The sequence below is a fragment of the Photinus pyralis genome, unplaced genomic scaffold, assembly GCF_008802855.1.
Source record: "Photinus pyralis isolate 1611_PpyrPB1 unplaced genomic scaffold, Ppyr1.3 Ppyr1.4_LG4, whole genome shotgun sequence".
NCBI lineage: Eukaryota > Metazoa > Arthropoda > Insecta > Coleoptera > Lampyridae > Photinus > Photinus pyralis.
The window spans coordinates 50,230,228-50,251,555 of NW_022170511.1; the positions used below are offsets into that span (position 1 = coordinate 50,230,228).

At 35.3% G+C, this 21,328-nt stretch overlaps 1 protein-coding gene across 1 annotated transcript in view; it reads left to right on the forward strand.

The window, feature by feature from the left end:
* The first annotated feature begins 227 nt into the window (after positions 1-227).
* The window catches only part of LOC116168821, a 41,506-nt gene continuing 20,405 nt past the window's right edge, over positions 228-21,328 (forward strand). The window contains exon 1 of the mRNA XM_031484810.1: positions 228-552. Within this exon, the coding sequence (XP_031340670.1) occupies positions 538-552 (15 nt within the window). The 5' untranslated portion in view covers positions 228-537. The remainder of the gene's footprint in view (positions 553-21,328) is intronic.

Consider the following 21,328-nt stretch of genomic DNA (forward strand, 5'->3'; position numbering starts at 1 on the left):
ATTGATCGAAAACTATTATGTTTAACCTTAGCACCTCTCGAATACATTATTGTTGCCTTATATCTTCGATTCTTCGGACCACAATGCAAATTGGAAATGGCACAAACGTGACTGTCATGGATAAAAAATTTTAATGCAAAGTTTATCGTGCAAAACTAAAAATAATATACTTCTGTAACATATTAGGTCAATTACAACTAATTTCTCCATTTCGTTGCATGTGTGATAGGAGTGCGGAAAGCAAAAAATTACTTTCATTCTATTTCGTGAAAAAGCAAATTTACGACTCTAATTGAAACCGCCCCACCCTACTCCTGATAATTAGAACTGACCATACACTTCACGTTATCAAGAAGCGGAGGAAGTAAGAAACCATGTGGATGGCAATGTACGGATGTAAAATGTGGGTCGACAGGTGGAAAGTGGCTGCCTCCCATTGACGGGTAATATCTTCTCCAGTTACAATCGTGCAGCGAACAAGTGCAGCTTAATTGTTTGTAATAGTGTCTTGGTACATCTTGGTGATCAATTACTAACATGATCTTTTTCAAGGTCAGTTTTATTTATTTTTTTATTTTTATTTTATTATTTACTAAAGCATACCTGTAAATAAATGATTTATTTCCAATTACGTTCGATTCATTACACTCGTTAACCTATTTATTTATATCACATACCTACGTAGCCCGTAGGTATATAATTAGACTTTTAACGATAAGTAGCCGTACCGTTAATACTTCAGTTTTGGTTAATTTAGAGAATTCTTAGGCATAGGCGTTTACATTCACTTTCAGTTGACCAAATTCTGCTTCAGCTCGTCCCAAATGATAGAAAGTTTCATTCTTCAGCGCACATCTTCGCAACAAACTTGAGAAATGGATAGTAAAAATTGGAGTTGATTATTTTTATATGCAAATTAACAATTGCGTTAACTAGTTCAGGCATGTTATCTACATGTAAATTAGCGGAGTACGGCACCGGCCGGCTTTTTGTATTACATTTTTTTTGTAAGTGAAATGGAATTTGTGCAGTACACTGACGAAATTTAGTGACACGGAAATTATTAATTATGGATAGCGTTCTAGGCACTTAAGGCCGCATTTTTACCAACATTACAGCGGATGGCCGTCGATTAATTGTGTGATTGAAGAAATCGAGCAAAACATGCGAAAATTAAGGGTTGGTGTCTTAGGTACAGGGTGGGTCAACGATTGCACGGAGTAACTTAATGCGTTGAAGATAAGATTTTTCGATATAGTGCTTTTGTATTATGATATGGTTGATATTCTCCACTTTTTAAAAATGTTTGGAATTATACAGGGTGCGCCCACAAAGTAGGGCGCTAAATGGTACATTTTTTTAAATAGAACCCCCTCTATTTGAATTCATTCTTGTATTCTACGTCTAATTGTACGTCTTTTTTTATTATATGATTAATATTCGAAAAGCTAGTAGTTTTAAAGATAATTCAATTTTTAAGAAAAATTGGGCATTTGCAAGCGTCAGTATATTGTAAAAATTATTACTTAAATTTTGATTCCAGGTTTTATATCTTTCATCCTAGGCGAAGTACAAGTCAAATATATACATCTACTATAAAACATTAAAAAAATAGCTTACAGGGTGTTTTTTCTAGATCCAAAGTTACAAAACTTCATATTAAAAATCTCACTTTTTTAACATGGAACACCCTGTATATTTTTCTGTCATCTTTTAGCTCCTCCAAAAACCTTCAACTTTTGATAATAATGTCCTATACCTATTTCTGATATTTTTCGAAATATCTTGGTTTTCTGGATTTTTATATTCTAATCTTCATCTCCAGTTTTAAATTAATTAATTAAAATAAATTGTTTATCAAAAGTTGAAGGTTTTTGGGAGGAGCTAAATGATGACAGAAAAATATGCAGGGTGTTCCATTTAAAAAAGTGAGATTTTTTAATATGAAGTTTTGCAACTTTGGACCTACCAAAAAAACACCCTGTAAGCTATATTTTTAATGTTTCATAGTAGTAGATGTATTTGACTTTTACTTAACCCAGGATAAAAGATATAAAACCTGGAATCAAAGTTTAAGTAATAATTTTGACAATATATACTGACGCTTGCAAATGCCCAATTTTTCTTAAAAATCGAATTATCTAAACTACTAGCTTTTCGGATATTAACCATATAATAAAAAAGACGCACAATTACACGTAGAATTCAAAAATGCATTCAAATACAGGGGGTTCTATTTAAAAAAATGTACCATACAGGGGCCCTACTTTGTGGGCGCACCCTGTATAATTCCAAATATTTTTAAAATGTGGAGAATATTCAACCATATCATAATACAAAAGCACTCTATCGAAAAATCTTATCTGCAACGCATTAAGTTACTCCGCGCAATCGTTGACACACCCTGTACATTTAATGAAGGTAACAACATTAAATCGCATGGAAGTAGGAACTGTGCCATGTGAGATTGTAAAGACTTCCTGTGTCGATCCATAGCACCTACAAATAAACATTGTAGCCCTTATCTCTCCTTGGTTAAGGTCGCTTTCTTCAGAAATATGAAACGAGATCGTTTCGATTGTACAGTTGATTGCACCAACCTCTTTATCTTGGTGACGAATGCAAAAGTTTGGCGGAAGAAGAGTTTGTATGACTTGCGAATCCAACCAACCCAACTTGAGATCGTGATTATCCAAAGGAATAAAATGTCAATGCACCGCTGTGCTGATATTAATTTGGCCTAATCTGTTAACTAGGTTTTGTTGCGGGTAAATGCACCGATTAATTGTCTTTAAATTCCATGCCGTATGCCGTTGTATACACAATTTTATTTATGGCACAAGGCGCTGTCCAAAGACGTTACTCAACCTTAAAGAACTTGCTTTGAACTAGCCGTTACATTTGGCGATCCGAAAAAAACTTGTTTGTTTATGACAATGAGTGCGTGCGGTTATCCGATTTGAAAGTGTTCCTTCGCGTATATTTTACCACCTGTAAATAAAAAAACCTTACGACGAACAAGGCTGCTAAAAAGTGTTTTCCTTGTTCCGAAATTTATTGTAATTCGTTTATTCGCACACATTTAAAATCGCAGATAACGGGAAATTTGTCACCAAACCGATTTTTTTAAAATATTTCTCCACCAGGTCTTTGAAATTTAGCAGTTCTCTCTGCTTAATATGTTTTTACCCGAAGTGAAACTGCCAATTACTACTATTCAGATAGATTTCACACAATAAATGCAAATTCTGATCCTTGAAATCGCACCATGAATCTTCACACATACACGAGGATATTTCTTACAACGCAGGGAAAAAAATGTCGAACGAGAATCATTTTTTTTACACACCAATATATGTACGTGCTCTACACTTCTCTCGCTATTTAAACGTCGCCCAATAGTAGTTCTGAAACGGGAGCTATTTTCTGAACGCAAAGACCTCGACTAGCGTACATTTTTTAAACGAATAGTAAACCTCCATTTTTGTCACGTGCACGGCGTCAAACTGAACGGAACGAAAGTTAAATTCGAAGAGATCGGCGCTTGTTATCGCCAGACATACTTTTGTTCATGTTTGCTATGAAGCGGTATATGTGTAAATTTCCCTGTTTAACAAAATACAAATTCAAACCAAATTTTTGAAACGGCAAAACGAGCACATGTTACAGTACCTTCAAAATCTACACATTTATTACATTGTTTCTGAAGTAAACAGATACATTAAAAACATTGCTGTTGGTAGATCTTCAAAATAGTCACACAACAGCAACCTTTAGGTCATCCTAAGAAGCAATCATTGCTCTCGTAAGTGTTTTTCGGAGAAGAAGTCTTAATTTTTGGGAGTCAGATTCATCGATAACTTGTTCGAAGCTTTTGATTCTGGTGCGCCCTGCAATGTTGTATGTCAAAATTCTGTCCTCTTTTCTCGAGCAGAACGTTTTGAGTAGTTTTTTAAATAAACATCGTAACATCTGTAATATCCTCTCTCATATACCTACTCAATCAAATTCCCACACAATCCCAGAAAACAGTTGCCATCAACTGCGTTTTCGTTTTTCTTGGTGGTGGGGATCCTTATGGACACACGTAATCAATTCTTGTTTCCTTGTATAAATTTGAAGTTTATTCTTCTTTTCCCTAGTCCAATTTTCGAGAATGTTTCTAGTTCCCTTAAAGATATCCTCATTATAAGTGGAATTGACCTGCTTTTTGTATAATGTATGATTTTTGATCAGTACCGAAATCTTGGGGGTGGTATATGTTTTAAAATAGACCGACTACACAGGTTCAACACGATTAAACCGTTTTATTTTAGTTGCCCTTGTGTTATTAAACCGATCGGTTTTCTTCCGTCTCCCGTTTCAGCCATATTGTGCCTTTTTGGCAGTTGTATGGAATAGCATTTTATACAGCAAATAATAAAGTGTGTATTTTAATCCTGAGGGTTAACGGTAGCTCCAAATTTGGTTCTGCCTTGTAAAAAATGTAGAGGAACACATTTCTCAGTAAATAGCACGATTTGTGGAACTACAAGAATAAATCTGTAAACACTTCGTGGAATTGACGAACGTATTTTCTGCGTCATTTGAATTCTATGGCGCGTTGTATTTGTATGGTTAGTAGACCTCATATAGAGAATGGGTTAATTATATTATAAGGAGGATTAACCTGGAACGATAATTTGAAGGCATTCGTTTATTGGCAACCGTAGTATTCACTGCGTGATTCACGTTCAAGTTTGTTTTTTACTCGCACGTGTCAAGCCGCGAATGAAATCGTTACTCAATGCGTTCGAGAAGTTCGGTTTATCCGATAAAGTGGCGCGGTCGTTTCCAGTGTGAGAGTTGTTATTTTTTCATAAATCCAAATGGGGAAATGACAAAGTACGAGTTTTATTGTTAAAAAACAGTCACAACTTAAATGTATTTGTTTTGGAACTTACACCACAAAAAGGGGATAATGGTGCAGTTAGAAAGAAAAAAAACCGTGATCGTTGTGCAATCGTATTTCTGTCGCATAAAGGCAAGCCGTAGTCGCGATCAAGGACGAACTAATTCAGCGCGCCAGTATGTTTTCTTACGTTTGTTAAACATTCAGAACAATTTTCTGCTGCCTGTGACACCAACCCCAATCGTAAAATAATCATAGCGGCCGCAGTAGAAATAGTTATTTGTGTACCAAGGCCGTAAAAGTGATCTTTTTTGGCCGAAGCTGCTGTTTGTGGCCGAGGCGGCAGCCGAGGCCGCAATTCAGATGAGGCCTAACAAATCACTTTTGGCCAAGGTGCACACAACATTTTTTAGGCGATCATCAAAAAAGAATTCAAAAATTTGCTCATAAACATATTTTTTCTGAAAATCATAGTTATCTTAGACAATTAAAAACAAAGCAATTCCTGTCATATGTAATTATAATTAGCATCTTTGCGTGTGTTTTGTGCGTATCAAAATGGGTGATAGCGACAGTTCAGATACCCCAAATGAAATTTTGGAAGCTGCAAGCGTTGCGCTTGCGACCCTAAGTCATATATGATATAAAAGCAGGCGTTTGAGAGTAAAAGTACAATCGCAACTTCCTCGGTTGCACAAGATTTTAATAATGTCAAATGCAATAGGCCCTTCGTAACTGTGGCTTCCAAGACCTTATAGTTAACGTACAATTGTTAGAAACCTGATTACCTACTATGATGGTAGGTATAGGTAGCTACTTGTGTTCTCGGTTAATTGCTGGTGATTTTTCGTATAATAATGTAAGCAATAACACCTTCCTCATGTTTTGGTTCTACACTTCAAAAAGGTCTCTGCAAGCAGCAAAGATTGAAACGTCAAACTATAATTTTAAATGTGAACATTGTGATTACGCAAAATAGTGTGAAACATTCCTACAAGTCTGAAAATGAAAAAAACCCACGTGGATGGACCAATCCTTGATGGGGACAGACCAGATAGACGCTTTCTATCAAACAGATTACTGGTTCTCACACATCAGTTTCAAATAAGTAAAGTTTGACAGAAGCGTACAATAAAGTGAAACTTTATGGCCGCAAAAGCGACCACAAAATCAACGTTTTTGTGATGATAGCCTAAAAAAGTAGTAAGAAAAATCAAAGTGTAGAAGTGAAGATTTGTCCAGTTTGGAATCTTGCGTAAAACTCTCGTTGCGTTGTAGCTTGTCCGTAACTCTTATACTCAAATTCACCGTTAAAAAACTACGCCCAGAGAACATTTGCGTCATTTAACATTCACCGACGAAGTTTTCTCGACGCCAAGTCTTCAATTTACAGCTCCGTTGTCTACTTCTCCTGAATCATTGTTGATGTAAGGAAGATCGTATCCAGTCTAATTTTGCTTCAACGTCGTAGTTGAAAAAAATTATCTGTAAATCCATAATGAATCTACGCATTTAATTATTTCAAAGTAATGAATGAAGCTCTTGAGTGGTACAAAATAAACAATTAGAAAGTGAGCGCAACTGTACAGGTTAAAACGAAACTGAATTTAGTCTAGGTAGCTGGTACATTACCGAATAACCAACAATAAAGAAACTTCTTTATAATTATAATTAATCTTTTTTAATTACATTATGACGAGATGATACAGCAAAACCACCTGTAATTGTAGTCTCGTAAAAACGATGCGTGTATTACTTTAAAAGGAGAACTTTCTACAGAACTACAGTTAAAAGTTAATAAACAAATTTTTGAGATGGATCGAAATGAAACCGAATTCAAACTGCCACATATGGAATAACAACTTAATTGAAAAATTTTGAAAGATACTCTAAAAAGTGGAAATGCTGTTATAATCATACGAATTATCTTCACTAAAGAATATACAGTTTTAAATTCAACACTTTATATAAACCGTAATAACCTTTTTTTAGATACAACGATTATCTAATCACTGCTATATAAGGCGATAGATGCGTACCGTGACGATGCAAGGGCAACAACAAATTTATACAATTGGCTGTTGTAAGCCTGGCCATTTTCTTCAGATGTGATGACTTCACTTGCACGAAATTAGAATTTCAGTAAGCCCATGAAGAAGAAGAAGAAGAATTTTTTAACTTTAAACCGTATTCCTTGGTCAAAAGGTCAAAGGGAGTAGAAGTCTAATTCAGGGGTAGTAGGGCAATTGTTATACAGGGCGTTTACGGTCTTCTCTGTATCTTTTTAAGAGGGGCAGTACAGCTCAAAAGGAGACGACAAACCCCAAAACACCTTAGTAAAAAATAATTTAAGTAGACAATGCTGATTAAGAAGTAGATTGCTAGATTTGTACAAAAACAAATATCTCGCTTATTAAAAAATTTTTACCAAGGCGTTTTGGGGTTTGTCGACTCCTTTTGAGCTGTACTGCCGCCACTTAAAAGGATACAGAGAAGACCGTAAACACCCGGTATATTAATTTATTTCTTTGATACTTCATTTACACATCATCCCTTAAATAAGTGATACTCATAGTCTTGTGATATTTTTTGCAAATCGTTTAAGGTAGATTGTATTGTATTCTTGAATTAAGTTGCATCATGTTTTTGGTATGCGTAAGAACAATAAGTATGGGACAATACATTTTTATAAGTTACCTTTATTGATAAAAAATTAAGCGGAGAAAATATTACAGAATAATGTAAGTTTCCGTATATCTACGCTAGTATTTACATTGGCAACTCTAAACAATGTTGTTTTTACTAAAATGGTCACTACACACTATAACGATATTCAGATGATACTGGCATATACAGGGTGGTGACTTGCGTAACGCATCATAGGGATTTCAATGTAAAATTCATAACATGCGATTATTGGCCCCCCAAATTATTTTAGTGCAAAAATGTATTAAGGTTTTTTTTAGAAAAAAAAATTTTTACGTCAATCAACCGTATTAGTTTTCAATTTTTTGCATAATAAAGACGGAAAATTGGAAAAATAAAACCCGCATCTTTTCCAACAATCTGCGATGCCATGGAATTTTCTAAAACAAAAAGATACCCAGTTATCAATTTAGCAGCAGTTCGAAATAGATTTTATGATCGACTTGGTTACTGTCTTGCAGTTAATGGTGACTTATTCGACCATTTATTGTAAATTGTTATATTAGGAAACCGTTTTTACTAATTTGGTCTTTCTTTATGTTGAATTGGCTGTTCTAAATATAATACTTTTTAATAGAATTTGATTTGTTTTATAGCAGACATTCCATGGCATGACGGATATTGGCGTAGTTTTTGTATTATAAAATTCCATGGCATCACAGATTATTGAAAAAGATGGGGGTTTTATTTTTCCAATTTCCCGTCTTTTTTATGCAAAAAATTGAAAACTAATACGGTTTATTGACGTAAAAAATTTTTTCCTACAAAAAACCTTAATACATTTTTTCTCTAAAATAATTTGGGGAGCCAATAATGGCATGTTATGAATTTTACGTTGAAATCCCTATGATGCGTGACGCAAGTCACCACCCTGTATATGCCAGTATCATCTGAATATCGTTATAGTGTGTAGTGACCATTTTAGTAAAAACAACATTGTTTAGAGTTGCCAATGTAAATACTAGATCTCTATGATGCGTTACGCGAGTCACCACCCTGTATAGTGCTATCTATTAAGAAGTAGACATAGGGATTTATGTGTATTATTTGCCCTATGTCTACTTTTAAATGACAAAATTTCTTCTGAAGAGCACATAATTTTATGCAACCAAAATAACTTCTTTACACAAATAAAGATCTGGCTGTCACATTAATTAAAATAAATATTGTTGATTTCCGTATTTTTATTTTCATTCGTGTGCGAAGAAAAAGTTGATATTGTCAATTGGTATAGTGGCGGTACCAGTTTAAGGAGAGGAAGAGATTTATTTTCTCTTAAACCAAAGCAACAATATTCGAACTAATTATGACAGCCAGATATTGATTTGTTTTAAAAAGTTATTTGGGATGCATAAAATTAGGCGCCTTTTTGAAGTTATTTTGTCTTTTGTAAGTAGACATAAGGAAAAAGAATATACATAAATCCCTATGTCTACTCCTAAATAATTATCACTGAATGCATAATTAAACTGTGCATTCTCACAGATGTCACTCTATGAAAAAAATGATATTATTCCTTTCATCATAAACAAATGGTAGGGCGCTTTTCGGCACTCAATCCTTCCACTGTAGAAGATGAATGGCGGAGAAATAGCGCACCATATTAATGTAATTGCTTGCTATGCTTTTGTAGAGGGATGTTGAAAGAATATCGATGAATAACGTGTTTTGTTTATGCTCTAAAAATTCAAACAAAGTAAATTGATTCTAACTCTTGATTTGGTAGTCAATTCAGCACATGTACTAGAAATTGGAATACGAAAGGAATATGGACTTACTTGTTGTTGTTTTGAAGTACATAGGTCTTCTTTACGAAGGCGCTGATGACGAAAAACAAGTTCGACGAAAATTGTATGCTGCTGTTTAACAGACACGCTCAATATTGATGGTTGTAGGACGACATCTTGTTCGATTTTTGTTCGACGAATGCGCATACGCATGCTTAATTCTAACTTCAGCCGCTCATGCTCCGCACATAACAAGTGGGACAGACGAAGCGAAAATGTTACTTGAAGAACAAGCGAACAAATAAATAAATAAATAAATAAATAAATAAATAAATAAATAAATAAATAAATAAATAAATAAATAAATAAATAAATAAATAAATAAATAAATAAATACATAAATAAATAAATAAATAAATAAATAAATAAATAAATAAATAAATAAATAAATAAATAAATAAATAAATAAATAAATAAATAACAAATAAATACATAAAAGATAAATTGTAAGACTAAATTCTCTACAAAAAATTTACGAGTAACTATGTCTTCAACCCTTGATGAATAATAACCATTTAAATGAGTGGGCTTATTTCCGTGTTTTCGTCTACAGAGTTATCTGTGAATTCTTATGATTCGCAAACGGTTGTTTTCTGCAAAATTACATGGTGCAACATATGCGTCGCAGCGCCCATGCATTTAAAGGCATTGCGGAAAAACTGACTTATACTTGAATGTTTATTATTCAATAACGGATGAAGATAGACGTATGCGTATGCTTTCGTGAAGTTGTTTGTAGCTAATTTAGCGCTGTACACGTTATCTTCTATAGATTTTTTTGTATCGATTTCGGTTTGCCTTTGTTTTAAAATAAATGCGCGCGATCGTGATTTTGCTAAGAAAACTGATTGTTTCCTGTTTTTTCTTAGATGGCATCGACCATAAACTGGATCCCACTTTGTGTCTGGTGTACGAGGAGATATATTTATTCCTCAAGACAATCGCAACACAACTACTGAAATGTATCAGTTCAAGAAATGTTTTTTATGTGCTGCTGATCGCGACACTAGCACTTTTCTGTCAGGGTGTATAACAAGAGTGTCTTGTTGTTTCACACTTCAGCCTTGTAAACGACATTGCCATTATGATCGTCATAAGGAAACAAGCAATACAGCAAAGTTGTATACAAAAAATGCGTTTCTAATGTACCTAATCATTTAAATAAATACCTACCAATTACCAGGGTATAATTAAGAGTTTCTCTGGGCAGCATCTAATAACGCAAATTAGAGTTTTGCCAAAGGAAACGGCTTATATAATACACACATGTAGGTACGCCTTGTCATTGAAGGCTCGATAAATCACTTGCGTATGCGATTCGTACGAAACACTAATTAAGAATGACCATTAATAGCGTGTAGAAATTTCAAACTCGAACATTTTTTTAATAAAAACATTGTAGATGCGTTTAAATTATTAAGCACGTGCAAGAGACCGGCGTGCGGTGAAAGTAGGTGATGCGATTAGAAGTTGGAAGTTATTGACTCACAACTTTCTTTAAGTGTTGAATAATTGGAAACATGCACCTATCTTTCGATTGTTAACTGCCTTTTCGTGTTATAAATGATGTCATTATTTTGTCCGGCGTAAAAATTGTATAAACGTGTCATCTTATAATTATTTAATTATCATCTACTGCTTTCAGGCTTTATTGCAATTATCTCTAACCTTAATGTTCATAAACCGGCGTCAGATGTGAATTACGGAAAATCTTCGAAGAATCTTAATCACTACTTTCTTAACTTGGTAGTTAGATGGCTGATGGCGTACCCCTCATTGCGTTTATTGTCTTCATTTACCATGTAATTTTCTAAAATGGCCTGTTGATTAATTTATTTTCAAGGTATTTGTTTGTAAATGTTGGGCATTCATGGTTCTCCGTACGTACCTACCAATCTTCGACTCATCACCAATTTACATTACACTTTTGACATTTATTACTATATTTATTTACACCATTATCTTAAAAAAGCCTCAGGTATCAAATTTTACATGTTCAATTTGATAGTCAGCAAGGGAATCTTTCGACCTACATCTGGATGTCGAACATGCACCTATACAAGCAGTGATTTCTGTTCTGCTTATCATCAAATGACAAGCTGTGAATATTATCGGATCATGTTCGACTAAAAGCATTGTACCTAATCGTTTTAGTATTACTTGCTAATGGAATCAAGACAGTTACGTATTAGATGCGCCAAAGGTTAATAAACGGGTCAACCATAACGTAGAAGATCCGTCGTTTTTGGGTGTATTCATGGACAGAAGGACATGTCAACCGGAAGTATGCTATTTTCTAGATCTATCGAAAAAACGTCTCCTTTGTTAATTTTTATGGTAAAATCATTACATTTAAATCTGATGGGCTTTATGGCTCATGAATTAAACTCAACCAATACATTTTATACATTTGGCTCAACAAATGGACCGATTTTTAAATGAATAGGTATCCACCAAGAATCCGATGATATAATTAATCTTGCAATGGATGGAACGTCTGACCGGTGTCTGTCCCTCTACCTACAAGAAAAATAGGAATTTTCTTTAAAAAAAGAACCCGGCGGCCTTTCTTCGTTTCCGAGATTGCAATAGTATTAGTAAGAATTAGAACAGTGGGGACCCGGACCGGTCACCCATACGAAGCACGCCGTCAAGTGGCAGATAGAGGTAACCTCGCTAGATACAGTGGGATCTCCTGCGGACAAAGAAGGATGGCGGAACTTACTCCGCATAAGACAAGTGGCACTTAGTGAGTTCCGACAGGAGTGACTAGGTACTTCTTTCTCTCTCACACTTCTTTTCGCTGCATTCTTTTTGTTGCCATATAAAACAATAACCGCGCGCTTGGGTTCGAACTCGCGTTATCTACCGTTGTAAATCGAGCTTGCAACTGTGCTACGATCGCCTCCATAATATTCGCTTATACTTGTAGTGTACTTAACCCCCAGGTTCTACGCTAATTCACACTACAAGAACATGGAAATAAAGTCAACCCGGCAACTTTTAAAAATGGCCACCCGAATGACTATTTCCTTCAAAACTAAACAAGATCCCGCTTAAATTTGAAAAGTGGCACGTGATCAAACATCTAAGACAGGGCCCCCTTACTTAAGTTGTAGACAACGCTTTGACCTGAAGCACAGTAGGGAAAGAACTTAAAATAAAACACTCAAATTGTGAAAAGTTTGTTTAATAATGATCGCAATTATTATTGATTGTAAAAGCTCGGAAATTTAAGTCCTAAATAAATTAATTTGCAAAAATAAATTTTGAAAATGGTAGTTCACCGAATAAAAATAGAAATAGGTTGGGAAAAAAAGAACTTACCAATAAAAAAACCTGCCGACAAATTAATATCAAATTGTGTTGTAAAATTAATTGTTTGTAATGATGTGAACATAAAATTATAACATCACAAATAGTAGCATGTGTGCAAGAGGTAACAATTTAACAAAGACAAATTTTGGGAATTATGGGACAGGTAAGCAGGTACAAGATTCTAACAAAGGGTGAAATACACAGGATGTGACTCATTTTTGGTGCAATCAAGTCCTTTTGTTAAAAGCAAGGTGGAAAATTACATGGCCTGTAGGCAAATTTAACTGAAAACGAGATATGTGGAAATTACGAATCGTAACTCATTTTTCGCATATAAATTCTAAACTGAAAAGCTTTGATTAAGCGTAATCTCGCCCCCGCAAGATAGGTAGCGTCGCCCCTCGTTCGGGGTTTCGAGCCTATAGTTGAATGTCGAAGACAATCACGAAATTAGGTGTCGTAGCTCAACTTTGACTACAGTTTTTACCACCCCCGTGACTGCTTCATTCACGGAGAAAATGTTAGTTACAAACAACAAGTCAGTACATACATCAAACGAATCGGTAATTTCCATATATTAAAATAAAATGATTAAGACTTATGTGAATGTTACTTCACGGACAAGACCAAGTAATCGACATCAATAAACATAAATTAAGCAAACATTACACCAAAAACATAAACAATTACAAACAATAGCATAACGGTATTTAACATGTCATTCTGCATTGCGGTTAAATCAAGTAAATTTCAAAATCAAAGATTGAAACACAAAAAATATAAAATGCGGCATATAAAACACAAATACGATATAAAGAAATGCAAAAATTACTACCTGCATTAAAAACACAAAATAACAACAAACATATATGGAGCGACGCGTTCTCCACCGCCATTCAAGACAAGATCCCCAACTTTTTCCCACCTAGAAATTGCATGGTTGTCAACTCTCAAAAATGTATGTATCGTCGTAAGTTGTATATACAGGGTGGAACCTCTCATACTGATATAAATATGACAAATGAATACGCATAATTAATAAGTAGGTTGTCACTTCAAATAACCTTAAATTCATTTTATTTACACCGACGATATTAATACACTTTAAATGTGTATATTATAGTCAAGTCCAAAGCCACATCGATGATGTTACGGCAACCAGATTTTGGGAGACCGGGGCAATCACGATCATAGAAATAGTCAGAGTTTTCTGGCAAACTTCGATCTAGCACTGCTACATAGGTTGGTAGATTGAACATTAACACTCTCTTTTCACCCGGAAAATTACACAATCTGGTAACAGAGTTAATGAAACAACACATTCGGATAGTTGGGGAACAAGATTAACGTATGAAGTTGTCCTGTTGGATCTTCAAGAGTAAAACAAACAAGTATAAATTGTGCACAACTCATGTGCAGAAAAAGCGCATTTTTAAAATCGAAATAGCTTAGCAAATGGTTGGGTTATAAGGGAAGGAGGCTCTTTACATATAAACATTTAAAGACAGCCTGGCAGACATTCAAAATCCTTCGACACTCCATTCCGCAGATTTTGCCATATTCGAGAAATTCGCTGTTAAAGTTTTGACATCACCAATACATATATTTCTTCCAGACGTCCCACTTGCCCTTTGTGAGTACCCTCTTCCGACAATCCGTTCCGGAGATATAAGGGAATATATTCGATCACGATAAGGGGTCGAGGAAGAGGACTATGGTTGGTAGAATCAATTCCTTTCGTTGAGACCTTTACAACCAGTTCCACTCCCCCTCCCCTTCAACCCCGTCTTTTGATAAGAGGAGACAGAGAGAAGGGCAGTAGATGGTAGAAAACGATTCCTTTCGTTGAGACCTTTAATTAGAATACCATGAAAGACCCCCCCCCCAGCAATAAAAAAAAGTTGCACTGATTTCCGGTTAAATCGGAAGTGATGCCGGAAACTGCAATATACGATCGGATAGATCGTAATGTCACATTATATTTGACACATTTTTCGTATCTCGCCAAATAAAAGACAGATTGAGATGACCCTCTTATCTCGAACACACTGTATTACGGCACTTGTGGTGCACGGGCATAATCAACTCGTCAATTAAACGTCTCTCCTATAATCAATCGTCTCACATCCATACACATTCAATGCATAAACAAGATGTACATTGTATACACCAGTTAATGTTCATACATCATTCAAGGTCGGTACGGGTCAACTCGCCACCGGACCACTCGCCACCGACTGACTCGCCAACGGGACAACTCGCCAACGCGACAACTCGCCAACGGGACAACTCGCCACCGCGACAACTCGCCAATGTGACAACCCGCCAACGAAATATTTTTCCCTGTTTAATGTGTCGTGTCTACAATTTGTTCGATAAACTTTTTTTACAAAAGTAGGGAAATTGACTATTGCATTTGTGGGATGCATTTGTATGACACATTAAACAGGGAAAAATATTTCGTTGGCGAGTTGTCGCATTGGCGAGTTGTCCCGTTGACGAGTTGTCGCGTTGGCGAGTTGTCCCATTGGCTAGTCGGTCGGTGGCGAGTGGTCCGGTGGCGAGTCGCCCTTGGCGAGTTGACCGTGTCCCATCCAAAGTACATAACAAACATAACATAAGGTGTGTCGAAGAAGTTATGCTATTTTAATAAAAGATTAAGATTAAAAGATTATTACATCGAGAAGTGAAGTAGTAAAAATTCGTGGGAAGGTTTGGTAAACGTGTTTTCCGTTATCTCTTTCAGTCCGCCCGTATCTCTTTTCATTAAAAGTTAAAAGTGTTCTACCGTCCGGACAGCTACTAAATTTTGTCATTAAATTCAACAAGGTAGGCATTGTCGTCAAGTTCATTGTTTTCAAGAAGAAGTGAAGTTTCCTGAAGCTGAGTGTTTTTGTGTCAGTTCTAAGTGCGCCTGAATAAATAATAAATTTTTACGACCAAATTTATTGGATTGCTAAAAAAACTGTAATTAATTAAGGTTTTTTTTTATTTAATTGTTTGTTGAACGCCATCGTGCGTGGTATATTTAAAAACAAGCTCTGAATGCTTTTTTTTTTTAATGAATTGTGTGTTTAACCGTGTTTTGCGGGGAGCTTAGTGACCGATTGCCATTTCACACAGCAATATATACCGAGTGATTCTTTAAAAGTGATGGTCGTTTGAAATAGGCGCGTAAACCTCAAGTATTTTATGTAGTATTAAATTTTACGTATGCATTTCGTTATTTCTCTTAGTGAATGCATGATGATGCACCACTGTAACTGAATGGACAGTTTTATATGAGGTACCGTTACTCTATTTATGTAAAATTAAAAGTTGCTTACCTTCGTAAGTTATATTTGGTGGAAAATTACAAAGGAAAATTGGATGCGTGTTTCTTAAAGATATCAATCTCTGGGCAAATTTAAAGTCATTCTTATTGCATGTATTTGTTGACCCTTTATGAAACCATTAGAATTGGAATTGATAGAAAAAGTCAGTTTTTCATTTAAAGTTAGTTTGAGGCATAAAATCTCCAAACTCATGGGTCGATTCTGATTATTTATAATGTAATTTCTGTATAAAAAATTGTGCCGTATATTGTTTCGGTCCAAAGAAGGAAGATTCGTAATTTCCAGTGGGGGCAAGACCACATTCTGGCCACCCCCTAGTTACGTGCCTGGTTGAGAGGAATAAAACACACACCTGGTGCAGGTTTGTCATTTTTTCTTAATGCAAAGAAACTTCTGTGTCACTTAAACTTTTGAAACCCTTTATCGGGATTATTAGTTATGGATATCATGTTGAGTCCCTACGTTTATACCAGTGTATTTGATTATAAGACGTTTAAAGAAATTTTCCGTGTGAGCCTTTACTCCTTTTATTACTATTTATTAATATAGTGAGAAATATGCACTCGTAGGTGCGCAGAAGGACGGTGACGGTGAATGGCGAATAGTGCAATTGTGGGCAACCGAAATAGGCCAGGCGGTTGTTCGTAAGTAATAGGTCTCTTGTAGAGAAGATGACAATTAAAATTCTTTTATATACGATTACAATAGATAAATGCTCGCATGTAGGTACTCGTAACTGATTTCGTGTGCTTCATTGACCTAAATTTCAGAAGGTGGGTACCATCTTAAAACATTGTAAATTTCGGTACCTCCTTTTTATTTCGAGTAAACGTGACCTGACATCGCTATTATCTTTAGGAACGGATTTTGTAATTGTGTTGTATTTTTAATAGACATTCTCTGGCAATACGCTTCGTGTAATACTTATTTCGGTAAGTTAATGGTAAAATCGATAGCAGTTTCGCTTTTCGGTATGTATTTAGCGATTTGCGTCAAATTACTCACGGCTGTGGATAAATTTTGTATGCTATGACTAATGGTTGGGTAAGGAGTTGAATATGAATATGCAAATACAAAAAAAGGCGATTACTTTATATTTATACAATAACTAACAACTGCAAAATCCCTGGTCATGCGACTCGATTGAACAAGAAAAAAAATTAATGGACAGCTTGACTTTTTCTTGAAAATGTCAAAAATTTGAGATCAGATCCTACATGTAATCGTCATTAATATGAAAAGTGAAACGGGAGCTCGCAATAGCTCATTTGGTTTAATTAAATATTTTGTTTTTTTTTGAATTAATTAAAAGCACATATGGGTATGGACGATATTTCAATTTCATTTTAGCAGCTGCAAGGGTTTTAAGGGTGATTTCTTCCATGTTAGGTCTGGTGCATTTTTTGGGGTTGGGATTCTTAAAATTAGTTCCCATAAGATTTATCATTCTTGCCAAGTTTTTTGAAAAATGTCAGGTTGTATTATGGACGCGCAATTTTTCAAATGTACGACATCATGATGCGGATGGTGATCTCGAGTAGGTTTAAAATTGAATCAGGATGTGTGGATGCTTAATGGGTCGACCTCGACAGTCAGGCGGGTGGTGATACCAAATCGTTGCGTGAACAGTTCGCCCGATTCGACCCTTTGCGTACTTACGTTTCGGTTGTCTTAGTTCCCAACCAGGGATGGTACATTTCGATTGGTTGGCTCAGGTGAAAGGGGTTCCCGAGTTTTGTTACGAATACGCGTTTCTGGTTCCGTTTCGGTTCTTCTAGCGGGCGTTTTGGCGAAGGGAAAAAGAGAAAGAAGAAAAGCGATAGCTCGAAAGTAAAGCTTTGAGGAGCATTACGTACAAATAATCTAATATAGACAATTGCGGAATTGAACGCATAAAATAACATTGTCAATTAATCGCGATTCTCGCTACAAGACCGCCCGTATATTCATTAACTTTGATCGTTGCAATTGTGAGCTTACTTGTTGATATCCTTGATCTGGGGCAAAAGCTGAGACCGCACGGATTTGGACTTAGTAAATTTGGGACATAAACGTATTTCAAATTTTTAACTGCACATATTCTAATATTCTAACCAATACAAGTGACATAAATACTTTAGGGGTGCCGTAAAAACGTTGCCAGATTTTAATAAATTGTTATTCTATCATCTGAAGTACTTCTTCACTGGACGATGTAATAATCTTTTAACCTTAATGTTTTATTAAGATTGCATAACTTCTTCGGCACACTTTATCACATTACTGGCGAATTACGTTTTCAATTCACAGGCTGACTGCTCGTAGACTTAGCATAAAGAAAAGAACAGACGTCCTTTTGGGTTTTGCCTTATTTCCATTTCGAAATTGACGGAGGTCGTTGAAAAAGTATGGTAAATACGTCATTCGGTTGTAATTTCCACATTACAGGTTCGTACAGTTGCAATGTTTCTACTCACCTGTAATACGTACTATTGCAATTTTGTGACGTAATGTTAATTATATTATACTTCAAAAATCAAAATGCAGTACGTACGGAAATCATATAAATGGGCAATTCTCTCGGCAATTCTTTCTAACTTAACGCTCCACTGACCAAAAAATACAAGTTAAAAAGTAATCGTAAACGATTTACAAAAAGCGCATTTCCACTTGCATTCATTTCCCATTTGTAAGATGCAACTTCTGTTAAAATCGTAAAAATCCGGCCACAAATATGAAAGATAGCGTTGCACATGGGCACTCCATTTTTGACGTGCTACTTCAATTTCAGTTTATAAGCAGAATTTCATTTCAATGCTTTTCTAAATAAGAAAGTCGGAACTGCGCGTGCGCAAATCTAAATTTTGAAACTGGCGTTAGATTTTTTGAAACTGGCGTTAGATTTTCCTTTATTCAAATACTTTTATAAATAAAAAAGTTTGCAATTCGGTTTATAAATGGTCGAGGTGCGAAAGGGGCACTGTGAATTTTGAATCGATTCGACTCAACTTTTGGCATTGTATATTATATGGCTAAAGCTATGGCCATATTGAATTTATAACTAACGGAGCTGTCAAAGCGATCGGACATTTCTAAACAAAGGTATCGGTCACACGGACAGATAGAGGGACAGACAGACAAAGGAACAGACGGACAGACCAACAGACAGACGACAGACAACAATACAAAATTATAAACGATCTCTAGGATCGTTAATAAACGGCAAAAGTGTAAAATTATGGAACATTTTTTGGTTTTTTTACAATAACTTTTTTAGCAATAAATGCAGAAAAAATTCCTTCCTTGGTACAAGACTCGACACCATAACGAACCAAATAGCGAGAAAAGTAGAACAATAGCTCTTAAGATAAAGAACTAGTAGCGTCTCAATGAACGAGCGGGCGGACGGACGGACGAAGTGGCCACAATAGCGCATTTTTTTTTAATTTTTGTGGAAATGCGCTAAATAGCTAACTATTCTCTGTAGTATCATTATCTAATATTAAATTCAAATGGAAAAACTTTATTTTACTCCAGATGGGTCCACATATGAGAAATTATATACATGCTGATTTATCTACTTTTAATTTTTTTAAAACCATTTACAGTGAATAACCGAATTTATAAGAGTTTTAAATTACTATTTAAGTGGAAAAAAATTACCTTTCCATCACTTTAAAAAAAATCGGTTTTTATTATTTACATATAAAAATATGGCTACCTTATTTATACAGTATAAACTAACGGTTATTTTCTGATCTCGAAATGCTGATTCATCCACTCCCTCAAAAAAATGTAGGTATTCCGAAGGCAAGCGCCAAGGTCATTAGAAGAATATGTGCGCATATTTTATAGTTGACTACTGCAGATTAACTCATGTAGTTTTATTTTAAAATAATACCTTATATGTTTAGTTGTACACCGCTATCCATACTCGCAATAGTGTCCGGTATTTCGTAATTCAACAAGGTTACGTGATTTTAATTCTTTGTGGTTTAAAACTTCCACTATTGTTCCGAATTACCGTAATAGTTCCTAACCCTTTCAAATGAAGGTAATTAAGAACGCATTAATTCACAGTTTTACGAGTGGTAGATTGATTCGCACAATTCTTCTTCTTCTGAAGATGCACGCAAATATTACACCCTCTCGATTTTAGAATGCCTCACTAATATATAAAAACACTCTGCGATAAATTGCAGGTAGTCGAAATAACTACGCTGACTACTTCACCATTCATTTTTTAATATAATATACAATTCACACTACGATAATTTACGGTAGTTGATTTAGCTAATGCCCTGGCGGTTCTAAAGGCGAATTCTCTCGCGGTTCGATGGGATTTTTCACAAAATATAAATCCACCCCGCGCTAACTTACAGCCAATCGATTTTCGAACCGCTCAACGTGATCGTTCTCAAGGCTCAACGCGCATTTTAATACTCTCGCGGTTCGACGCGGATTCTCTCTCGGCTCAGTCGCAATTACCGCACGGGTCTCTCGGAATAACCACCCTTCCACTACTTTACTTTTTTTATACACAGCTATCCAGTGACTTAACCGTTTCCATCAATCAAAATTACTTTTTCCATCTAATCAGAACGCTTGAAACTTATAACAATTAATTTCCATTTACAGCACTTGATCTGATGCTAAAAACTGCCGTCTTTTAGGTACACTACTGTATTGATAGGCCGACGAAACCTCGCATCCTTCAACAAATCGGCTTCAATAGGTGCTTTCAGCATCAATTTCGTACGTAATCAGTTTTCAAAATATCTTCTAGTCACTTTGTTAGTATTTGTAGAACACTTTTTCACATTGAGTACTTTTAAAGATGCTCTACGAATAACAGTGTTTCCCATTGATTAATCGACCGTGTAAACAAACTTCCCAAAATGGTTTGACTTTTCTTTTTTCTCCTCATTGACACATTTGTTCGCCACTTTTCTGTAGACTTATATTAAAGGCTTGTTACTTAAAATTAGTCCAATTCAAATAGGAATAGAAAGCAGCATTGGGTGTTTTAGATGGGTCGAAGTCATTGTACTCTGTACATTAAAAAAAAAGTCCATTAGAAAAGGTGCAAATTATGATTTCACTTTTTTACACCTTATCAAAAACAATTAAAATAGGTTAAGTGCCGTTTTATTGTTGGCTGCAATGTTGTAATACTTATAATCGGCGCAAAATAATAATTACTCGAGGAGAAATTTACACAACAACGTGCCGCTAAAAATCGAAAGCGACAATCTTCAAAGACTGTGTCACGTTAGCGGAATGTCATTGACAGTGACCCACATTCCAAAGAA